General features: G+C 38.4%; 1 protein-coding gene across 16 annotated transcripts in view; it reads right to left on the bottom strand.

The window, feature by feature from the left end:
* Positions 1-23460, bottom strand: part of PTK2 (protein tyrosine kinase 2) — a 227170-nt gene that overhangs the window by 24722 nt on the left and 178988 nt on the right. For 14 of the 16 annotated variants that reach the window (XM_074898370.1, XM_074898371.1, XM_074898373.1 and 11 more), the window contains 9 exons: positions 19421-19521; positions 18038-18153; positions 16446-16546; positions 15166-15255; positions 13639-13843; positions 6829-6940; positions 3938-4024; positions 2574-2711; positions 842-973 (listed from right to left, as the gene is read on the bottom strand). In XM_074898370.1, coding sequence (XP_074754471.1) covers positions 842-973; positions 2574-2711; positions 3938-4024; positions 6829-6940; positions 13639-13843; positions 15166-15255; positions 16446-16546; positions 18038-18153; positions 19421-19521 — 1082 coding nt within the window. Of the gene's footprint in view, positions 1-841; positions 974-2573; positions 2712-3937; positions 4025-6828; positions 6941-13638; positions 13844-15165; positions 15256-16445; positions 16547-18037; positions 18154-19420; positions 19522-22131; positions 22533-23460 lie in introns of those variants that run through there. The other 2 variants (XM_074898381.1, XM_074898382.1) reach the window with 2 other exon arrangements.

Here is a 23460-nt window from a genome sequence, read left to right as displayed (position 1 = left end):
GTAACTATGTAAAACATAAAAAATTTCCAACCCAAAACATTCCTTGAAACACGCTTAAGACCGAACATGTGACTAACATTTGTCACAACCCACACCACACTGCTGTAAATCATCCACCATCAAATGAGGCTCACGCACCCACAGGCTTCCCAGCAGAGCCTGTACAGAGGCAAATGCTACTACCAGCTTCAGCTGCATCTGCAGCTATCAGTCTTCAGTAGGAGAATTTTAACACAGAACTTAAATTTTGACAAGTGGAAAGCCGAAGTTGAACTAAAAACATACACCAGTGACACTGACAACATGAAAACATGGAACTGCAGAGAAACAGAAGATCCCATTAGTAATGCACTTCTTGCTCCTCCCGGCGATGTTCACAGCTTCTTGGCCATCTCGCAGAGTTCTCTCTTAAATAATTTCTTCCCACTAATATGTCTTATTGTATCTCCAGTGCAAGACTGCTTCCAACTCTTACTACAGTCAGGGTTCTTAGACAGCTGATAGCTACCCCTTTTTTAGGGGTAAGGTATGCACAGATCTATCTCCTTAAGAGCAAACAGGCAATCTCCAGATTGGCACAGAATTATACCCGCAACTTCCCCCACACAGATACTCAACTAGATAAAGTGAGAGTCGCTAAAAACCACAGCTGTTTAAGTATTTGAAATACAAGACTAGCCGAACACTTGATTTAAAAACTGTTTCCAAATCTGCATTTTAGTAGTGACTCCTGTGTTCAGTAAATATTCTCGTTTCACAGAAGTGACCAGTTTTATCAAGCTGCAATAAAAAAAGAAGAAAATCAGAACAAATGAAGAAGCACTATGAAACAAAGTATTACCAGGAATCGTTCCTCTTTTTCAAGCCAGCGCTGGTCTTCTTCCATCTCTTGTTGTTGTCGTATCAATCTCTCCTCCATGAGATGTGTGGGTAGAACCTGCCCCATTCCTCTTATGTCCAAAGTGCCTGAATCCTACAAAACAGAGCAAGTTTATTCAGTCTCACAACTTAAAATTTGTATAAAGAGCTGCAATAATTTGTAAGATTATAAAATAATAGATTTTTTAAAGCCTAAATGCAAAACCAGCACTCAAGCAGAGTTCCTTCAACTCCTTATAAACTGAAGCAGACCATGAGAACAAACTCTTTCCAACTGGAGACATTTTATCTGATTTGCTCCTAATCACTGGAACCAAGAAGATTTGAAAAATCCTGGTTTGTTTTTCAGCAACATTGTAACTTCATATATTACACTTCATTTAAGCTGGACAACAAAAATAGATGTCCTTTTCTTGGTATTGAGCAATAATGTAACTATCCAGTTGTTAAAAGCTGCAAGATACATTCTTACGCAAAAAAATATATGCTTTTCAGTTTTAGCTGACACTTGCAAAGCTTGTCACAAAAACACTTTTAATGGATTTTTGAACAAGTTTGTATGCATGTCTTAAGCAATACTCCATATACCATATCCCAATGCTGCCTGGAAATCATTAGCAAGTAGTGTATAAATTAGTATTTTTAAAAAAGCCAAGGGAAATTTGGTAACAAAAAAATCACTGGATTGTTTTTAGTAACAAACTTTTTTTGTGAAAAATTTGGCTGTAACTTAATATTACAAACACACGCAAAGCATTCACATGTTTCCACCAACACTTTATTCAAGCACGACACAGTTAAGACTAAATTGCTTCTAGAGTCAATAATCTACAGGGACGTTGAACTTCCTGGGACTACAAGCCTCAACCACATACAGTGAGAACAACAGCCAGCACGGCAGCAAGCTGCAATAGCCAAATCAACCAAGAGTAAGCAGAGGTGAGTCGAAGACTTGGACACGTAGCTGCTCATCTGTATTTAAGGGTAAGCCTCAGTTATCACTTAAATGTTCATCAGAGGCACAGGGAATAGAGCACTGGCTAGAGAGGAAAGAGATATAAGACAGAAGATGCACAAAGTTCATCTTTGTGGAAGGATAAAATAAGACGAATAAAGTATAAAATACTGGAGGAAAACAGAGAAAAAATGATGGCAGTTTAAAGGGGGAATTAATTTGATGCTTCTAGCAGCAGGTCTGTGAAATCATGACAGGCTGAAAAGCACCTAACATACAACTCAAGAACAGTTTCGCAGACTGCTTCATTTTCTGTTCTGGTTAAGTTACAGACAAGCCTCAGATACTTAAACTATGCTGGATATCTCCCACGAGAGGTATTTTTAAACAGTAATGACATTATGTATTTTTACATGAATGTTCCTGTATCTATTAACAGCATAAGTTTCAGTAAAGCCTTCTTTTAACAAATGCAAAATATTTGCTATCACTCACTCACTTAGCTAGTAGTAATAACTTCATCAAGAATTTGTGTAAAGAGTACACTTTTTGCTCATTCTCACATAGAAGGATTTGTTTCAAAAATAATTTACACATAACTCCCAATCCACTGCAGAAAGGCAATTTAGAAATTACCATAGAAACACTTAGTTTTCCTGCAATAATCTCCAGATGTACCTAAATAAAAAAGTCTATTTACTGCACAGCACGCAACACCAGATGTGTCAGTTCACACTACCTCCATGTTTGGTTGCCATACTGATATTTCCTGAGGCCGATGGTTCCAGGAATCAGCTTGATCCAAGAGAGAAGCCTGCCCAGGATAAATGCTGCCTGCCATGGCTGGTATCCCATGAGAACCAGGGTAGCCAGATACCTTGGGTGGGGGGGGAGCAAGGGGGGTGGGAAGACAAAAAAGAAGTTATATTAATAAGACTTATGCTTCCCCATAATTAATAGTTTCCCCTCCCCAAGGGAGCAAATATGAGAGCACAGAAATGACTCAATTCAAGCAGTCACTGAGAGGAAGGAGGGGAAGCAACATCTGAAGAAGGAAGCCAAGCCAATAAATGACACAAGCCTGTTTTTTTAAGTCTTTGAGGATGCTTACCATAATATAACTACTTGAGGATAACTATATTAAAAAATACATCAAAATATAACTGTAGCTTTTGAGGATAACTGTAATTATTTGTCAATGCCTATCAGAACAGCAGCATTAGAAAGTGTATTTTAACCTCTCCAGTCAAGAACATCAAAGCCCTCTGATGAACAAAAATAAATCTGCTGATACACTGGTAAGAGTTACACACGCAGAGCTTATATTCCAGTTACTAGGAGCCTGCAAACATCACCCTACGAGCCATATAAAAATGTACCTCCTAGTGTATGTTACAAGCTGAAGTCTTGAGTGACAGCATGTAATTAATGTGCTTAGCTGTGCAGCCTGAGAACTTCACCACAGGAAAATCAAAGTAGTTTTAATGGGTCTGAAGTACTCATTAAAACAGTAAAAACCTCCCCCTCTCCATGGAAAACAAAAGTCTTGACCGAGACTGCTGTATATGGCTGTAGCTTTGAACAGCCCCAAGAATGCTTAAAGTACTTTCGTGACAAACTTTTAAAAAAAAATTTCTTCAGCAGTGTTAGGAAGAAAAGCAAAACGTGTGAGTATACAACGTGGTAGATTTAACGGTGGCTGTCAGCCAACAGAAAATAAAAATGTTTCAGAGAAACATCAGGGATCAGAGTATCCCTAAGTCCAAGGAAAGCCCACCAGTTAATGCCATTTTATAAGGCAAATAATTTCATAGCTCAGCGCAAATGTCGACATGAACACCACATTCCTTCAATAAATATGAAAATCTCTGATGTGTTTCGTTGCAGTTTTTAGGAATTTGAGCACCGTATCAAATACAAAAATTTTTGTCATCTGGAGTAAACCTAGCAGGCTCAGTTTGGGGTTTGTTGATGTAAAACAAGAAACCATTTAACAGAACTCAATGAAACTAAATCGCATAAGAAGTGAATCAATCCCACCAGCCACAACTGAGTTATAAACCCCAATTTGAAAAAATACATGCACAGTATTAAATGTAATACCTGGTAATGATTTGGCTGTACCATATGCTGTGGACTTGGATAAAACCCTTCACTGGATCTCGGACTGGGGTAACCAGGTCTGCTGGGCTGTAAAGGTAAAGGAATTTTTAGTCTCTTTAGAAACAGAAAACTAAAACCAGAAAATTACTCTTTGGTGAGACAAACACTTACAGGTTCTGCATCACAAAAGCAAGCTCAAAAAATACCCTGAAATAAATATTCTAAAATGGGTAACATTTTTTTTGGAACAACTAAAATCAACTTTTCCTCCATTTCTGCTTAGAAATGGATGCAACTGAATCATTTGCTAGGTATGTCAATAAATAATGCTTGATCTCTGAATTCTTTGTGTATATTTAACTGTTTGCACTAAATGACCCACTCTTTGCTGTTTAACTCTAGAGAGGACATCAGCTAAGAACATAATTTTTAAATCAAGTTTCCAGGTGCAAAAATAGCATTGTTTCCAAGTTCATGATCTGAAGTACATAAAGTTTTGCTATTTGTTGCTTTTGTGACGGTTCCCAAAAGTAAATTCTTTTGTTTCAGTCAGAACACAAATCAAACTGATTTGTTTAGCATGAATATTTCCATGTGTTATTCTGAGGACTAAAGTTAGTTCTGATAATTAACTTCTGTGTAACTAATTGCCTCAACATGGAAGGTGCTTTTGATCATATTCTGAACTCCACAGTCGCTTCATTATCCATGCTTTGTTTTGCAATGCATTCCCAGCCAACAAAAGAACCAGACAGAACTAGCTCCTATTAGAAAGGACAGCTAAAGAACAGCTATCCAGAGTCTTTCTTGCTTTACCCCTTCAGGAGAAGGGCAACAACACAAGATGTATAAACACAGAAATACATGTGAAAAGTCACCAGAAATTTGGACAGCACTATTACAAAAAATTGCATGAAAAGGAGCCTGGTTTTCTGCACACATTGAACAGATCACCCTTTTGCCACAATAGCTATAGAAATTTCACACTACTAAAAGAAGTAATGTTGGAAAATGTTGCTCCGAACAACATAATTTTATCTTCCAAGCAGAAACACTCTGTTACTTTGTTTGATATTAACCTCCAAAGGTATATTTGGGTGGGTTTTTTTGATGAGGAACAGTGCTGCTGAGTGTTTCAGGAGGAGAAAAATCAATCAAAGAGGGAAGAAAACCACCAAACCTCATCATTCTGCAAATGGGCTCCTTCGGTCCTTCTGGCAGTTAAAGGCAACCACCACAGTACTTTGAGATTGCAGAATTTTATCATCGCTTTATGAAAAATGTCATTATCATTCTGCACTAGGAAATTTTCTTTCTTAGGTTTCCAATGGAAATCACAGTGAGATGCAAGTAATTTCATCATACAAATTGTGATATCCGTGAATTATTTGAGAATGTGTAGGAATTTAATGCTATAAATGAAATGGAGTTTAAGACCTATAAACACCCGAAACTTTTATAATGAATTGCTGGAAGGAAAAAAAAAAAATCAGTTGTCACCATTAGAAAATCAGGTAATAACTTAAAAGATACTTAAAATCTCTTATGCACATCCATATTTTACACAGAAATACTGTAAGAAAAACAAACCCTAACCAACGCCTGCATCCCATATACAGTGAGGACATACTGACCCCCTCAAAAGAAACATGCAGTGGTAGCAGTAATTTCAGTCTTAACACATCTTTTGTCAAGTGTTTCAGTTTATACATCACACCCAAATCCCTAATGATGGTAATTTCTAATATGGTGTAGCTCATACATTGCATTAGTAAAAGGTACTTACTCTATTTGGATTAGCCCCAAAGCTTCAAGACTAAACAAATTCTTCAAACAAGGTTGTAATAATTAAGTAGCATTTTGTTCCAATTTATGCAGTTTATCTGCTTCTGTAACTTGGAACATTGTCTGTTTATATATACACACAATCCTGATAGTTAATCTCAGAGGACTAAACGGGTTGATGGATTGTTTGCTGTTTTTAATTCTGAAATGAAAGCCACAGTTCCACTGCCCGTATTTCTTGGTTGCCATAAAGCTATCAAAATGCACAACCAAGCTTGGAAATCTACCAGGCAACAACCTGGGTATGAGGAAACAAAAAAATAAAAGTAAGTTGCCTTCCTGTGACTGTTGGGGGGTGTGTGCAACAGAAGGTACCACACAAAGACTACTGAAATCATCAGCACCAGAGCTTGCATATACAGCTACAGGAATTAATCACAAACTGATCAGGACACAGGTAATACTCCACATTACAGTAGTGACAGCACAAAATTAAATTCTTCAAAATACAAGCTCAAGGTGCAAAATAAGACCAGTGAGAAGCAGACAAGTTACTGAGAGAAGAGAGTGCTCGGCAACTGGTGAGATTAGACTACCCCAGCTGCAGAACACATCAGCAACATCCAAACAGGACAGACATGTAATATTAGCAACAAAATTAAGTGTAAACTCAAAGACGTAAGTTCCTTGGAAACAAATCCCTAATGTTCTGTCCAGAATGAGGAAAATGCAATTAGTAGATTTCTGTCCTCTCACTGATGTATTATAGATAAACTTTAAGCTGCTCTGGGAACTCACTAAGCTAATGCTTCATATAAGAGAAAAGAAAAAAATAAAAGACCAGGAAACAATTTTGTGGCGACTATGGTAGTCTTTTACAAGTTAAACAAGAAGAAACAGAAAACTGTTAGTGCGATATTACAGCATGGTTCTAGTTCTAGTAACAGTTCAAGCAGAGATGGGTCATTTCAGGCAAGTATGAGCAGATGATGACAAAACTGGCCAGAATTCTGTTGTTTGAACAAACCCGTCAAAGGAGGCTTTGAAGAAATAAATGGAAGAATCTGTTTGTTTTTTAAACACATATAATTTGCAGTCTTGGCTACCTTGGGAGGAGCTTCATCTGATCCTCCTGAGTCCCAGGATACTGTGACTTGTCGCCTGGATTCCATTCTCATTCGTTCTTCTTGCTGCAGCTTCTCTTCCTCCAGTATTGTACTAAGAAAAACGTATTATATTTAAGTAAAACTCCACTTCAATGACTAACAAACCTCTCCCCAGAGGTGTCACTTTTTTAGACTAATGAACACTATTTGACAAAGGGATTGAGCACCGAAACACAGATTTCTTTTACTTATATTGGTTAGGTTTCTGAAAACCAGTGTCGGGAAGAAATACTTCTGTAGAATTACCAGAGTGCTTTTAACAACAGAAGCAGCACTGAGTTTTTAGAAAGCTGTGGTTGATCTTGCACAAATTTTTTTTTGCATGTTAACAGTCCTTTTGATGTGTAATTACACAGAGAAACCCTCAAAGACAATAAATCGAGCACTTACTTGTACAAAATCTTATTTTTCACAAGAAAATGTTCTACTGAACTGCTGCAAAGGTTCAAAACAAACTGAAAATGTTCTTTACTGAAACTCAACAGAGCTTCAGATCACTGGGATTTTTTTTTTCTTTTTTAAACAAAGCCATCAAAAAACATTTAAAATACTATGTCTGCAAGCTCTTACATTTTAGCCTAACCAGGAACACATTCAGCAAACTAATTTAGCAAAACAGAAATATCTGACAGTATTCACTCAGCTTCTAAACATTCAGGTCAAAAGGCTACATTTTCAACAAAGTACAAGACAGTAGTAAAACTAGTTTGCTACTTACCACTGTTCTGACTATTAAAAAGACTGTTTGAAGTTCAGCGTGATACTGCTGCCCCCACAGCAGCCTCCTCCCAGTTCTGCTATGTGGATTATTAACGTTGGATATTTGCCATTTGAAAAATACTTAGAATGAAGCTTTGAAATAGGGAGCTGCAAATTTGTTGAAGCTGCACGTTACACGAATAGTCTGGAGATGTGAGTAGGGCAGATTATTTACATATCGCTATCCCCAGTGAAAAGATAATCCTGCAAATGAGCTATTCCAGCCTCTTTATCACTCAAGAGTTTCCAGAAACAAAGCGAGGTTCTGAGTTTATAATCTCCTGTTCAGTCTGCTAAATAACCACCCAGAATTACTCATGCAGGGGATGAGATCAACTACAGCAATCTATTCTGATCTTGGAACTTTACTGCTTATTTCAAGAATAAATTCCTGCTTGGTTGGAGACGGGAACTTTGCTTTTCTTTACTCAGCCTAAAAAAAAAAACCCTATGTCACTTCTAAAAAGCAAAGAAGTCATCTCATCTCACTACAGCTAAACTAAGTTTATAAGTATTGCTGCAATTTCAATCCATCACTGCTGAAGTAACACAAGAACGTGGAACAAAAACAAAATCAGACAAGTTATTTGCAAAAGTCATCCTGATAAAACTACCACAGAAACCCAGCTATAACCCAGTGGAGGGAACTAAAAAGGGAAAGTCTTTGTATTTTACCTCTCTCTTCATTCAGAATAAGGAAAATGCAGTATTTCCTACTTGAACCCATGAAGAACTAACAAAAAACCACTGCTTTAAACCTAGATTAGACTTCAGATATCCAGCATGCAGTTTTATGTAGCATAAGAAATTAGCCAACATGCATCCATAGCCATGACCTATGATAATGATCTTTCAAGAAATACCTCAAGATTTTAAAAAAATCACAACAAAACAACACAAAAACCCCCACCCAGATGTTGCATGAATAAAATGTAGACTTTCAACAAAGCTGTTGATACAGCAGTTACTGTAATCTGAACAAAAGAATGTCTAATCTGAATAAAAAGGAGTTGGCTAAATCGGCTAAAAGCAGCTGACTAAATTTAGAAATGGTTTATTGACAATTTGGGGCCGTGAGTATAATTTGTCACAGTACAGTCCATAAAAAGGAATGAAACACCAATACCTATCTGCCTTGCTACCAAAGCCATTTTATCTGTGGTGTCACGGTGTTCAATACAATACCATTAACTTCAATCACATCACTGGAAATGACAAATTTCTACCAAAATGACTTTTCATAACATAGGCTCGAGCTTTTTGCCTTACAACTCTTAATTCATCCCACCCTGCACTTTTGTCGCCCGTGTCATCAGGAGGTCCTTTCCCCAGCAACCCAGCAAGTAGCCTGGTCAAAGGCTGATCAGCTGCAGCAGAATCTGTACTTGGGTGCCCTTGAGTACTGCTGACAAGAATATAAAATAGAAATGCCTCACAGAAGCATTACTCGAAAAAACAGAAGAATATAAATGACTCACAGAAACATCTTTGTTTTTACAAAGAGAAGACCAATCCATAGACAGAGTTAAAAGCGTGCCAAGAGATATTTTTGACCTTTTCTCAGTGCAGCTGCTCAAGTACTTTGAACGGTCTATTAGAATTTGCAGAAGGTCGGGAAGTCAGATCTAGACATATTTTCCCAAACTGCACATATTTTTAGCAGCAAAGAGAAGCAAGCAGAGAAGTCTTTCTATTCATATCATTTCCCTAGCAAATCTTGAGGCAGCACAGCCGAACCTAACTCATCTCCTTGGCTAGGTTAAGTCTGGTGAAAAATCTCAGCTATTAAGTGTCTGCATAATTGAGAAACTTATCTAATTTACAAAGAATCTTTTTAGTGAAATTGGCCTGCGACATTGAAAAAGAAACATTTGCTGGGAGCTTTGGTGTAGGATTATCTGAAATACTAAAATATATCCTTGCATTTCAAAAGGCACAGCGATACCAGTGTCTGCTGCTATGGTGGTGTGGGAACCGGCAGGAAGTGCTGACCCTGACCACACAGCTTCTTTCTTTCTCTCGGTGCTCTCCAGCCATTGGAAATGCAAAGCTGGATGCAGATAAACGTATTTTCACATACTGCCCTAAATTAAAAACACTTTTATATGGATTGTAGATTATTCCTAATGGTCACTGACAAAGAGCAAAAAAACTAATGAAGCATTTTGCGGCCTCCATCATGTATTTCAAGTACATGCTAAAATACTTGTTTTGGCAAGAAGCCACAAAAGGAGAGGGACTCAAAGTGCCCTCACTCTTACCAGTTTTCTTTTATTTATAACCAACATTTCAAGACCTACATCAAATGCACTCACAAAAAGGCTCAAGATCAGTTCTAATCAGTTAATTATCTCACTCTTGTAATAAAAACAGTCTTTAAGATCATGAACCAATTTCTGTTTGTTCCCCCCCCCCCCATTCTTTTTAGAGCTGTATTTAATGTGATCTGCAGCACCAGGATGCTAGTGAGGTCATCCACTTGGTTCAAACATTTGCTTCTTCATCAGTGACCAACAGAGGGCCAGAGAGACATCACAGCAATGATACAACTGCTGCTTGTTCTGCTCTTTGTAGGAGAGAGGGTTAGCGATAGGTACTTCAAACAAAATTCAATGATGCAGTGAAAATGTCATGTAATTACATTAATTTGAAAGCTCAAAATTAAAATCCAGTTTAACCTCTGGTGCAAACAACCACAGTTTTAACAGAATTACCAACCAAAAGGACGTTATTCAGGGCACCACAACTTGCAAGCACAAGCCTGGGAGCTGACATAAGAAAGCCTGTGAGTATATTGGTGCTACCTTAGCAATACACACCTGCAGCATATGGGAACATAGCAAAGAACAAATTAAATTTAATAATACACATGCATGAAATAGTCTATGGTTATCGTCAGTACACAAATAGTTTAGTAAGTATATGGTTCTAGTAAGTGGCTAGGAGTCATTCTGAGGAGAAATGCTGTAAAAGTGATATGGCATGATTTGGGTACATTAAACACAAAGGGCCGCTTATATTATTTACCATGTAGTCCAAAGCTAAATATGTCTTCTACACAAAATGAGCAAGGCAAAACATGCTTCTTGATTAAAATACCACAGATTCTAATTCTGACTCAGTCAATGACAGGACTGCAGGAGCAGCAGCACAGCACCTCACTTTCCTGACTTACTTTTACCACTCCCCAATATTGAAGAAGGGACCGAGGATGTGAGGAGGAATTAAATTTAGAAATCCACAATCCACCCATTAGTTTCTGTGTTTGCTGTGAAGACTAACTCACCTCTATCCAATTTGAACAGATCAAATAACTGTAAAATACCAGGCCTTTATTACTACTCTTATAACACTATATAAATTCTATAGAAATCAGCATCTTTGTGTTGCACAAGCAGCTGCAAACAAAGTTTGTGCAAAGCAGATGTTACTATGAAATGGAAAAAGCTTCAAATAGCAAAGAGAGAACACATGAAATGCTTATGCTCCCACCAGTGCTATTTCAGATGCAGGAAAGACGTTTTTTCCCAAAGCCGTGGACGTTTTCTCATTAGAAGAGAGAGGAACGCTGCGGTGCTGTATCATTGGCTTCAAGCAAACAACTAGTCTGCTCTCAGCTTGAAAAGACTACCCTGGGTAGGATCCAGAACAAGCAGCAGCAACACCACACAGAAAAGGCCACCAGGGAAATGGCTTGTTTTCGCAAGTTCATGGGAATTTTGAGTTTTGAAACACAATCTTTCCTAGCTGCCTGAGACTGCCTCATCATAAGGGAATTGGCAATCTTTCCAACAAGAGGCTGACTCTGTCTGTGAGCAGCGTAAAGAAGCCCTAAGGACAACTGTGCTGCCTAACTTCCAGGAGATAAATGTCACCATTTTGGAGTGGCAGAAAACTCCCTGCTTTGGTGAGAAGAGAGCAAAAACTGGATTTTAGGGTTGCTGTGGCCTCAGGAGAGAGGTTGTCCTCTAAACAATGCTTCAAATCTCCTAGCGTGACTAGAGTACCAAACCCCCCCTCCTTGGTGCAATTTTCATCTAGAACCAGAGAACTGTTTAGGTTGGAAGGGACTCCTGGGGGTCTTGAGTCCAATCTCCTGGTAAAGCTGGGCTCCGTGCACAGCGAGGTCAGGTTGCTTGGAGCTTTTTCCAGTCAAGGTTTGAAAGCCTCCCAGCATGGAAATTCCAGAGGGTTTCTGCATGACATGTTTCAGAGCTTACCCACACACACTGGGAAATATTCTGATCTGTAACTAATGAGAATTTGCCCTCCTGCGTGTTGTGAGTAGTGGGTCTTGCCCTTTGGCTGTGCATTTCTGAGGAAAGCCAGGCTCTTGGGTACTGGTCTGTCCTCTTTATCTGGTGATACCGTTCCACATCTTTCACTTCTTTCTCCTCTCCTCCTCCAGACTCATGCTGTTTTAATTGTTGCTGTCATCACTCTCCTTCTGAATACAGCCTGCATTTCTTTTCTCCCCCAACACAGTTACTTTTATTCTGGATTCACTCATTCCCTTCCCTTGCTGGTGAGGTACTCTTCCTGCCTGCGTTTACACACCATACACATCTTCCTATGTCACATTTTTTCAGGCCTTCGTTCTCCTTCATGCCAGTCAGCTGTAAGTTATCAGTACACTCTGACTGCCAATTAAAAGGAATCCTATTCTTCCAGAGCCAATAAAAAAAAAAAAAAAAGAAAAAGCAAGAGAATTGCTGATTTCCATCTATTACCCAAATCACACAACTGTGTCATATCTTTTCCTTGCAATCCCTACCCAGCCCGACCGTTCCTTCCCCTTTGTGGTTAACTCCACACAGTCAATAAGATGATAAGTTGTTTGTGAGAAAGGCTACGCCTTCCTCTAGCTATGCAAATTATTAGCCTACACAGAAGCTCCCACAGAAACAGACGGTGGAATCATATGAAATATTAAGAAACAGGAAAAAACTTAAAGGTAGCTATGTTATCCATAGAGCAACTTTGAAAGATCATCATAATTATATTAAAATTGCCCCTTATTTTAACCACCTATGAATTATCTTGTACCATGAACAACCAGCGACAGCACAAAATGATATTATGAAAATGATAAAACGCACAACTTTGAAACAAGACATAAAACTGAAGAACTTGGCAAAAAACTACAACAAATCCAATAATGAATTTACAGTGTACAATACCTACATATTGTTTGAAGCTTATATTGACAGGCAAAATAGATACTCAGCACTCAAAAAATCCCAAAGGTGGTCACAAATATCAAATGTGTCTGCACAGTATCTCAGTGATGTTTCAAATCGTAAATATCACTCCCCCCTTGTGGTTGGTGAAATGGAGATATGGACACTGGAATAAATTATTGCAAAATAAACTAGGATGTAAATTTAGACTGGTCTCAGAATTGTGTGCTCACATTTATTCCAAGATAAACATAAGGTAGTCTATATCCTGGTTTACAGAGGGCAAAAAAAAATTCTAGTTAATGATGATGCATTTATTGCAGGCTCCACAATTGTGCAGACACAGCTGCCACAGGGCAACCAGTGTGCTATTATACATATGTTATGAAAATAACTTTCAACAGCACTCATGACGGTTCATTTATTTAAGAAAGGATACATTTCTACCCAAAACTGTCCACTGCATGTCTGACTAGATAATCACTCTCAGTGCTTTCTAAGCCCCTCCCCAAGGATTGTAGCATACAGAGCTAAAATGATAAACAAATTGCTAGTAAAATCTGGAGTTTTTCTTGGGAGAGAAAGTAGGGGATTCATATTTCCAGTTATTTGAATTCATTGTATGGTCTAATTTTCTCCAACAGGTAAGGTCCAGATTTCTAAAAAGAGTAGTACCAATCTGGCCTACTGAAGATAAAACTTAATACGCTATGTCTTGCATTTTCCACAGAAAGAAAATACTGTAATGGAAGATACGGTGAAAAGAAATATTTCTGAACAAGGAAATGACCTTTCAGAAGTATAACCCTACCTGAGTTGTGCTTTAAGTTCAGTAAACCTGGGTCGTCTACTAGGGTCGTATGCCCAGCACTTGGTCATAAGGCTGTAGAGGGTAGGAGGGCAGTTTGGAGGCATTGGGAGCCGCTCACCGTTCTCAATTCGCCCAATCACATCATTGTTCTTCACTCCCTGGAAGGGCTTTACCCCATGCATTAGGATCTCCCACATACACACACCTGAGAAACACACACAAAAAGATTTTCCTCGGTGTGAGCAAACAACAAAACCTGTTAAAACAGTGGACAAAGCCCAGTTTTGTACAGCCAAACAATGCAATTTCTTCTAAAACATACAGCTAGGGAATCAGTTTTGACTTACCAGCTGGCAGCAGAGAGGAGTGATGTGCAGTAGGATTACACACTCGGCACCACCCTGAGCTATTTATGAGGAAGCATGACCCGCAGCTGGCTCACAGCAGCCTGGCCTCGCGTTTAACTACCTTTTACCTACTGTAAATAAGAATGGTTGCTCATATTCAAATCTACTTTTTTTTATGAGGTAGAATGAGCTGTTTGCTCTTCCCTTTGACTCGTTCCAGCTGGCTTGTGTGGACACGTCGAGCGTATTTTCACTTTGAGGGTGTTTTAACGCTGGCATTGATCCAAATTTTTTGTGCTGAAACTATGTAATAAAACAGTTTCTGTTGAAACTATGTTAAAAGCGTAAAGGGAAAAATGGTCTGTCAGCTTAGGACTGGCCAGAATGTTCCACAGACTTCATTTTTCTAACTCTGACTGTACTAAAGTTTTCTTTCAAACTATTTTAAACCTGCTAAAATTCACATACCTTTCACTTAAAAACATTCAAATTTTATTTTGTAAAGAAGGTGAACTCTTACTTGACTGTCCTGCTCTTATTTCAAGTCTCATCATCTTTGTTCCTTTACACAGCCTATCTTTGTTCTGTCTGTCCAGACCAGCAGTCTGAGCACAGGTGATCAGATTCATTTAGGAAAAAACATCAAGGCTTCAGGACATTCCTACTTCTCCTTATTTTAAATCAGCTTCTGGTCATATTTTGTAAGCTAGGAGGAGCTATGAAAGACAAATTAAGTGGGAATCTAGCATTAAAAATCTGGAGAAAGGACATCACGTAGGCTGATCAAGGCATTAAGCAAGGAAGCAGACATAATCACCACAAAAGTGAAAATATAAAACTGAAACATCAAATAACAATGGTATAACAGAAAGAAATCAGAGGGGAAAACAACAGTAAAAAAAAAAATCATCTCCATTATGACTATGACCTAATTTCCTTGTACCTTCATTTCTGTCAGCTTCTCATTAGAGGCCAAAAAGCACACGGAGCTTTCGGCTTACTGAGTAGAAAAAGGGAAGAAAAATACAGATGGAAAATGTGCTGTAAGAAACCGGATTTTCAGAAAGTACAGTAAAAACAGTGCCAAATATCTGGAAATTACTCATTTACAGCAGTTAAAATGAAACACTGAAATCCTCCAGCTGGACACAAGAAACCCCACCATTTGGTGCTGACTTACCAAACATCCACACATCGCTAGCTGAGGTAAACCGTCGGAAGTTGATTGACTCTGGAGCCATCCATTTGATAGGTAATTTTCCTTTGGAAGCTACAGGGAAGGCAAGACAAAGTAGGCTTTCATTCCTACTACTGAGCTCCACTTCAACTATCAAATTTTGTACACGAGATTTCTGAACTGTCTGACCAGTTCTGCTGGTAGTCCTCTATCTAGAGAGAAGAGCAGCACTTTGCCTAAATATTCAGACTGATGGAGTTCCTTCCAGTTTTAAGTTAATTCTTATTTCAAGATGCAACTATTGCAGTTATGAAGGTACTGGCACCAAATGTGAAACTGTCACAAAATCTCAGCAAGGGAGTGTTTTGAAATGATTAATTAAAAAGGGTAGGTTGTTTGGCCTTACATAAAACAGAAAGAAGAAACAAAAACCAAATTAATCCCCAACCTCCCAGTAAAGCCCCCAACAACAAATCCTCAAAGCACAAGAAACGACGTCAAAACTATTCCCCCTCTCCTCTCAGCAGTTAGAACAACAATATGTAGCTCACAGTGATGTCAAGAGACAAATGAAGCAAGGAAATATAATGGAGTGTAAGGGACTGATAAAGGATATTTTAAAATATATGACTGAAACCAGAAATACATTGACACTAGATTTATGAATACACGGTTTTATAACATACACCAGATTTGAAACGCTACTCTTTGGTACCCTACAGGCAATCTCTATTTTCCTGCTGTATTTCCCCACCAGGCACCACAGGACTTCTCACACCTGCTGGAGGCACTGAAGATCAATATTCCATCCAAAATGGGGGAAAAGTTAGGCTTCAAAGACTTACTTGTTCCGAATCTCCCTAGTCCAATGGCATCTGAAGAATGCAGCATACAATGACAGCACAAACTCAAAATTTACCTGTAGATAACCCTGAACTCGTTGTAGGCTACCTATATATTATGCCATGAATATTACCTCAAACAGGCTTCAAACGTGGATAGCCTTCTAAAAATTGTAATGAAAGCTCTACAAGCTTGGCCTAAAAAGTGGAATTTTACCTACATCATTTTCGACTTTTTTGCAACTTAAGTCAGACCTTGCGGTTCTTCTTTTTAAGCACATAGGCATTTACTGCCATCTATGAAACTGTTGAATAGCTTGCCTTTTGATACAACGGCTAGACCAAGAAAATCTGATTAATTCCTTTTGACAACAAACTCATACTGTGAGAACCAACTGTGTTCTAACTGGCCTGCAAAAAGGATCCAGAGTGTCAACTTACCTTTATAGTAAGTACTGTCTTCCATGTATCGGGATAAACCAAAGTCACCTAATTTCACACAGTCAGTGGCAGATACCAGCACATTTCTAGCAGCAATATCCCTGCCAAACCGAAGAAACGTTATTTTAGCAATTTAAAAAAGTGGTGAAAAATAATTTGAAAAAATTTATTAAAATCCAGAAGTATCAAACTCTTTTGCGAGAACCAAATTACTTCTCTACTCGTGGTTTGGGTGTGCATGTACAGAAAATGACGACTACATATTTGTTTATCAGTTCTCAGGAGCTTGAAAAAATGCTGCAGTACATTTGATCCTTACAAGAAATAACTGTTGTTTGAAAGTATAACTGTCAATGCCAACATCAGAGGAAAAAGTTTTACTCTTCATCTATTTAAATATCACAGGAGAACAATTTCTGGCGATTGGAATTGATGGAAAGAAGAAAATCTCCCTCGTAACCCTGCCAAGGTAAGGAACTGGTTTAAGATCTCAGTTCTGTAAGAGGCTTCCTAATTAGGAGCTCAGTCTTTAGTGATGTCACAGGGATTGTGAAAAGACTTGAGCATTTTTCTCTTGCAGTTTCCCAGGTGAGACAACCAACCTTATGTCTCTGTTGATTCTGGCTTGACTAAGCAAACTGAGCACTGCTACTTTCTGCCATTTCAGTAAGGTATGAGTAAGCTGTGTTTTGAAATTTCATTGCTGGAGTTAAAATAAACAGCTACTTAGCCAAAATTCAAGTATCTGTTCCAAACACAAGGGTCTGTTATGTACAGTGGTTTTATACACATATCTATGTATATATACATACCTAGTACTTAAATACATGTGTTTGTATCTACAATATATACAACACACATAATTTGAACACAAGTATTTAAACACAGATGAAATGCTCTAGTTTAAAATGAAATGGTACATGATATTGGAGTGCTGTGAACTTTTAATTGCATAAAATAAGAGGCTAAAGCCAGCCTCTTCTCCCTAGAAAGCCCATGTTCAAATTCAAGGGAATAAAATTAAAAATACACCTAGAAGGAAATTTAGGTTCATTTTCTGGTTAAGCAAGCACTTGTATTTTATAAATATTTTGTCTTCCCTGTTCTTTACTTGAGAAGGCAGCTGCCCCTTGTTTTGCTTTTCTATATTTGGAAGATTACAGTTGACTCGCAGCTTTAAAAAATATTGTAACCACGAAGCAACAACTCAGCTGAAATCTTTTCCGTTTAAAATCTTGCTCCACCTCCAAGTCAATCCAGGAGTGGGCCAGCAGGTGTCACTCTTGAAAAGTGTAATTTTGGTGTCAGCGTCTGAAGAAATGACACACTAGTATGGAGACTGACATAAAACAGGTAAATGGATTTTAGGAGTTTCAAAGTCTTGCTGCTACACATTCATCATACGTCAAGGAAAAGTAACGCAACAGGAAGGCTTCAAAGATCTAGCTATGTGTTGGAAACATTTGTCTTCACTTGAACAAGTGTATCCAATAGCCAGAATACTGCCAGTCAAAAATCCAGTAATCCAGGACAACCTCGTATTCCCTAAAATTCCACACAGCTGGATAAAAAATACATGTACAAAATCTTACCTATGTACAAATCTTTTGCTCTCTAAGTAGGCAAGTGCTGTGCTAAGTTGGTAAGCGTAGAGTATCAGAGAGGCAAGATCCAAGCTGTATTTTCTTACTTGCAAAAATGATCTCAACTTTTTGCACAAAGAAGAAAAAAAAGGAAAGAAGTTAGGACAAAAAATAATAAAAAATGTGAACAAGGCACTTCTCAAATTGTAAAGTTAACATGAGTATCAATAGGCATGCCTTCCCTTAAGGCTGGATGAGAAAAGAAAACCACTTGCTGTGAAGAAATCTGACTCTGAGTTGAATTCATGCTGGTTTTTCTACATGAAAACTGTTAGCCAAACAAACAAACAAAAAATTCTGCAATGCTTTCAGGCTCCTTTTGAAGACTAAGAGCATATGCTGCTGCTGTTCCAGAGTAAAGCACTCCTGGACTTTCTTATGTGTTCTTCCCTTGACAACTGTGCGTGGTTTTGAATAAACAGCATGTAGCCAGTCTAAACACTGATTAGATCAGTATTGTTTTGGAAGCATTAATTCTAATCTACAACTGGATTTAGATCATGGTAGCCAATATCAATGCAGAATTTTCATAAGCTATATGCCCAGTATAAGGCAGTTAGGACCTAATGGAAGGTGGCACTAGAGTCCCCTTACACATTAAAACAAGGCCTTGAAAAGTGATTTGGACATTGCAAAGGAAATCTGTAATTTTGTGATAGAAAATTACTTCTCCACTACTGCATTTTCTGACCTTTTTTTTTTCCTTGGACAACATATGGCCGTTTGGTAATTACAATTACTATCTTACAATGCAGTATGAAGGATCACTTCAGCTCACTTTTTCAGAAACACATGGCTCAAAGGAAACAAGTCAATTATTAGAAGTGAGATCTAGTTTTGTTTAAACCATTCATCCAGAAGACATAATAGTGAGAAGAGTCATCTTATCTAGAGTCTCTGCTGCAGAGACTGTATAGAAAAAAACCCAGAAGAAATTCAGTGTTCCAAGAGAAAATGCACTATTACTCAGGAAGAATAAAAGGTGTACCACTATTTCACTTCTAGAAGATATGTTTGCTATTGCAGCTTAAATGATACCGCATTATCATCATCTTGACACAGGTCATGCTCTCAGTCTGGAACAGCAATAGAATTCTCTGAAAACTATGACTAAATCACTTTGGTATGAGATGATGCAGTTCCCTCAGTGGAAGAGTTAGATCAAATTCTGCCACTCCTGTTTCTGAGTCTGTAATTCTACAAACAAGTATGATATCATGTTTGAGGAGGGTGTCTTTGCATTAGTACCAATAAGTGATTTTTCCAGTCTTTTGTAAAGGTGTCTGTGAGCTGAAAGAGAGATGACCACTGTTGCATGAGGAATTTTCATACCTCTCCAAGTGTACAGAGCTCCATGATTATCCAAACTGGGTTTTCAGTAATAACTCCAATAAGCTTCACGATGTGAGGATGATCAAACTGACGCATTGTTACTAAAAGGAAAAGGAATAAATTGGTGTGTTACATAAAATCTTTTTTTTTTTAAAAAAAATAAAAAGTCAGTTAAGGAGCATTTAGTCTATGACCCGAAAACATCACAGTTCTGCAGGAATTGAAACAACTGCTTGCAAGCAATAATGTCTGGTCATTTAAAATTCTGTGAGCAGTATGAAACACTGCTTGCTTCAGTGAACTGCTGTGGAAGGTGCAAGACAAGTCAGGTTGTCTGGCTCTTCTGCCCTGGTTGAGCACAACATAAGTTAACATAACAACCTATCAATTCAGTGCATGACCAATTAACTCGTGCCTTTCTATTGCATAGAGGGGGAAGGGGAAAAGAGTATCTGTAATTCAATGTCTGGAAAAAATGTATCAATTTACAACACAGACTAAAAATCTCATTTAATCATTATATCCACATCTCATTTTATTTTCCATGGACTTAATCAGCTTTTCAGTCTCAGTAGTGCAGTCACAGTATATTTTATGCAATAAGACACAGAAATCGTAGAATGGTTTGGGTTGGAAGGGACCTTAAACCTCACCTAGTTCCAGCCCCATTGCCATGGGCAGGGCCACCTTCCACTAGCCCAGGTTGCCCAAAGCCCCGTCCAACCTGGCCTTGAACCCTTCCAGGGAGGGGGCAGCCACAGCTTCTCTGGGCAGCCTGTGCCAGTGTCTCACCACCCTCACAGGGAAGAACTTCTTCCTTATAGCTAATCTAAATCTACCCTTTTCCAGTTTAAAGTCATTTCCCCTCATCCTATGACTACACTCCCACATAAAGAGCCTCTCTCCCCTTTCTCATAAACCCCCTTTAAGTACTGAAGGCCGCTATAAGGTCTCCCCAGAGACTTCTGTCCCCAGCTCTCGCAGCCTGTCCTCACAGGTAAGGTGCTCCAGCCCCCTGATCATGGCCTCCTCTGGACCTGCTCGAGCACGTCTATGTCATGCAACTTGGATTTTCTGGGTAGCTCTTTCAGTTCCCGGGAGATCAGTCTGGGTGTAGGTGTCCACACAGAAGGTTTTATCACTTCCACCCGGCCTTCAGTCACAGCTTTGCAGTGACGGTGGGTGGGAACCACTTTATTTCAACAGGAAGCTACATCCATTTGGTTCCCAGAAGAAAACAGCCCAGTTTTGCAGAGACCACTACCCCTGAGTGCCCGGCCACACAAACTGCTAAACCACACCCTGTTTGCCCATCGTGTTGGTAGCACTCCAGGCCACTAGTGCTCCCTAGAGCCTGCCTTTTACAGCTGCAGGCGTTGGCCACGGTTACTCCTAGCCTTCCCAACCCTCATCATCCACTCTACATCAGCTGCCAGATCCTGTTGGCCCTTTGTGACCCCCTGGTGTTACCGGGGTTCAGGTAACCCCTCCATCCATCATGCAGAGAGTACCAGCACTGAAGCTCATCACCTCAATGAGTGATGGCTACACCACAGTTCAATCTCCTGCCATTGCTCCTGGCCCTGCCCAGGTCCCCTCAGCTGCTGTGGCAGGAGCTGGTGGTTCCTGGCAGGTCTCTCCGCTCCCCTCAGGTTCCCCTGACTCAGGAAACCCCCCTGTGCACTGTGGCCCATCGTGCTGGCACCGGAGCTGCTCGCCTCGGCAGCTGACTCAGTGCTTATTTATGTTTTGGGTAGATGTATTTGGTAGGTTAAATGAAACATCAGTCCTCTGATTAAGTTCTTCTCTTCCAACATATGCATGACAAACATCCTTAATTTAATCTTGAAGTAGAGTCTTTTTTACATTTACAGTTTGTAGTGTCAACAAAAATACATGGCAATTACCAAACTGGAAAGTCTACTTCAGTTAGCCTAGAAGTGGACAAGACTAAAAATGCAATCTTCTGGCTTTTAATTAATCACAAGCTAAAGCCAAGAGGTGATTTTGTATTCCTGCTCTGATGAGCTCTAAATTCCGCTTCTGTACACTGGTAGACAGCAGCTGTAAAACCACATCTTGCAATGCCACAAATTCTAAGGAAAATCCTTGGATAATGCTGTTTAGAAGACCTAATGTCGTAAGAGTTTAATAACATATTCTCCTGCAGTGAAACTTATATGGGCAAACTTAGGATAACACATTATTTAAAATATTAATATCTTATTAATAATACAGAAAAAAATCAATAAAACAAATAACCCAATATCAATGACATAGCCTAACACATTAATAAAAAAGAAGAAACAATGTGGTGAAACGTCAAATGGGCAATAACAACTGCTAAAATACTACACAGAATTGAAGCTAGATTCCTAATCATTCAAATCCCCTGTTCCCTTTTCAAAGTAAATGGAATTTCAGAGGGAACCTATTTCTGACACCTTGAAAAGCATGCACTGCTAAACTAGTTTGTCTGAACCCAGTGTTAGTAATTAGAATCTCAGTAAATAACGTGTATATTCCAAACAAGCCCCAGTGATTTAGCTTTAGGGTTCTCTTGGGCTAATCTAACCTAATGCAATTTACAGTGCTTTGTAACATGGGATATGCAGCTTCATTCATGTAAAAACAAAGCAGGAATACAGTTTTAATTATCAAAGCAATGGAAAGGCAAATAACACAAATAGGTTTTTATCATATTGTCTTACCAGTTTTAAAAATAAAATACTCCGTTGTTGGAAAGTACTTCTCAAAAACCAAATCAATCAATGTTAGCTAACAAACTCACAAATTCAGAAAAGCAGGAGAGTTACTGTATCATTTTGTCATCTAGTTTCTAGAGGCAAGAGAATTAAACTACTTCCAGAAAGGAGCAATCTACCAAAAAGCCAGTGGAACATCAATACAAACCTCCCCAAACCAGGTGGTTTGTATTTTAGCATATACAAATGCATTAACAGTAATACACTGCTACGCAAAAGCAGACAGGAATGAAGAGACAGGTGCTGCTCATAAAAACATTTTCTTTCATCTACTATTTATTCTGAAGTGTTCCTCCTTGCACGAATCAAAACTACATCTTTTCAACATCAAAAACTCCACCACAAGCAAACAAGTAAAAGGCAAAAATATTTTAATATTCCTAATATTAATATTAAAATATTAGGAAACAGATGTCTTAATTCAGTGAATATCCAACTCTGCCTCTCCAGATATTGGATTTGGGCCTTTTGAAGAATGCTCTTGAAAACTAGGAGGCAGTATCTTCTGAGAGAGTTTGCAATCTGAACGTGAACAAGGGAAAGTTAACAGATGGGAATTAGAATTTAAAAAAGAAAGAAGAAATGGCAAAACTATTAAATCAAAATTGAAAAGCACTATTTATCTGTCTACTACGTTGGCATTTCCTAATCTGTCAAGCTCAAAGCAGAATAAAGAACATTCAATGAGCAATTATTTTCTACATTGTTAAGAGACAGCAGCCTACTTTTGACTGTTAAGTTATTACTACAAGCAATGGTATTTACTCTTACAACAGCTAGAAATATAATGGAAAAAATTATAGTAATTTAAGAAAAATCTGACATCCAGAAATAAGAAGGCATTAGCTATGAACACAGATTTTCAGAACAACTGGGAAAAAAATCCTCGAACAAAGGAATAGTGAATAAAAGTATACTGTAACATCTGGCCATAACCAAATAATTTATTGATACAATACAATACCTTTCCGAGATTTATAGATACACAATAGCAGAAGATAATATGCAAAAAATGAAGGCCTAAGTCTCACATCTTAATTTACTTACAAAACCAAACAGTAGAGAACTCAGTAACTACAACATTTTTATAGAAGTTTTCTGTTAATATTCATGCCAACAAGAAGTCTTCCTCTATGTGTGAAATGGACCATTTGGGGAATGCAATATTTCTGGGCAATTATTTTAAAATTGGTTTATTTTATCATAATTTTTAGCTATGAATTTTCAAAACAGATCTCCGTTAGACATAATATTTTTAGCAACTTTGTTAACAAA

This window comes from Athene noctua, chromosome 2 (assembly GCF_965140245.1).
Source record: "Athene noctua chromosome 2, bAthNoc1.hap1.1, whole genome shotgun sequence".
NCBI classification, from domain to species: domain Eukaryota; kingdom Metazoa; phylum Chordata; class Aves; order Strigiformes; family Strigidae; genus Athene; species Athene noctua.
The sequence above is the reverse complement of the archived record's forward strand: the minus strand, read 5'-3'. Positions and strand labels throughout refer to the sequence as shown.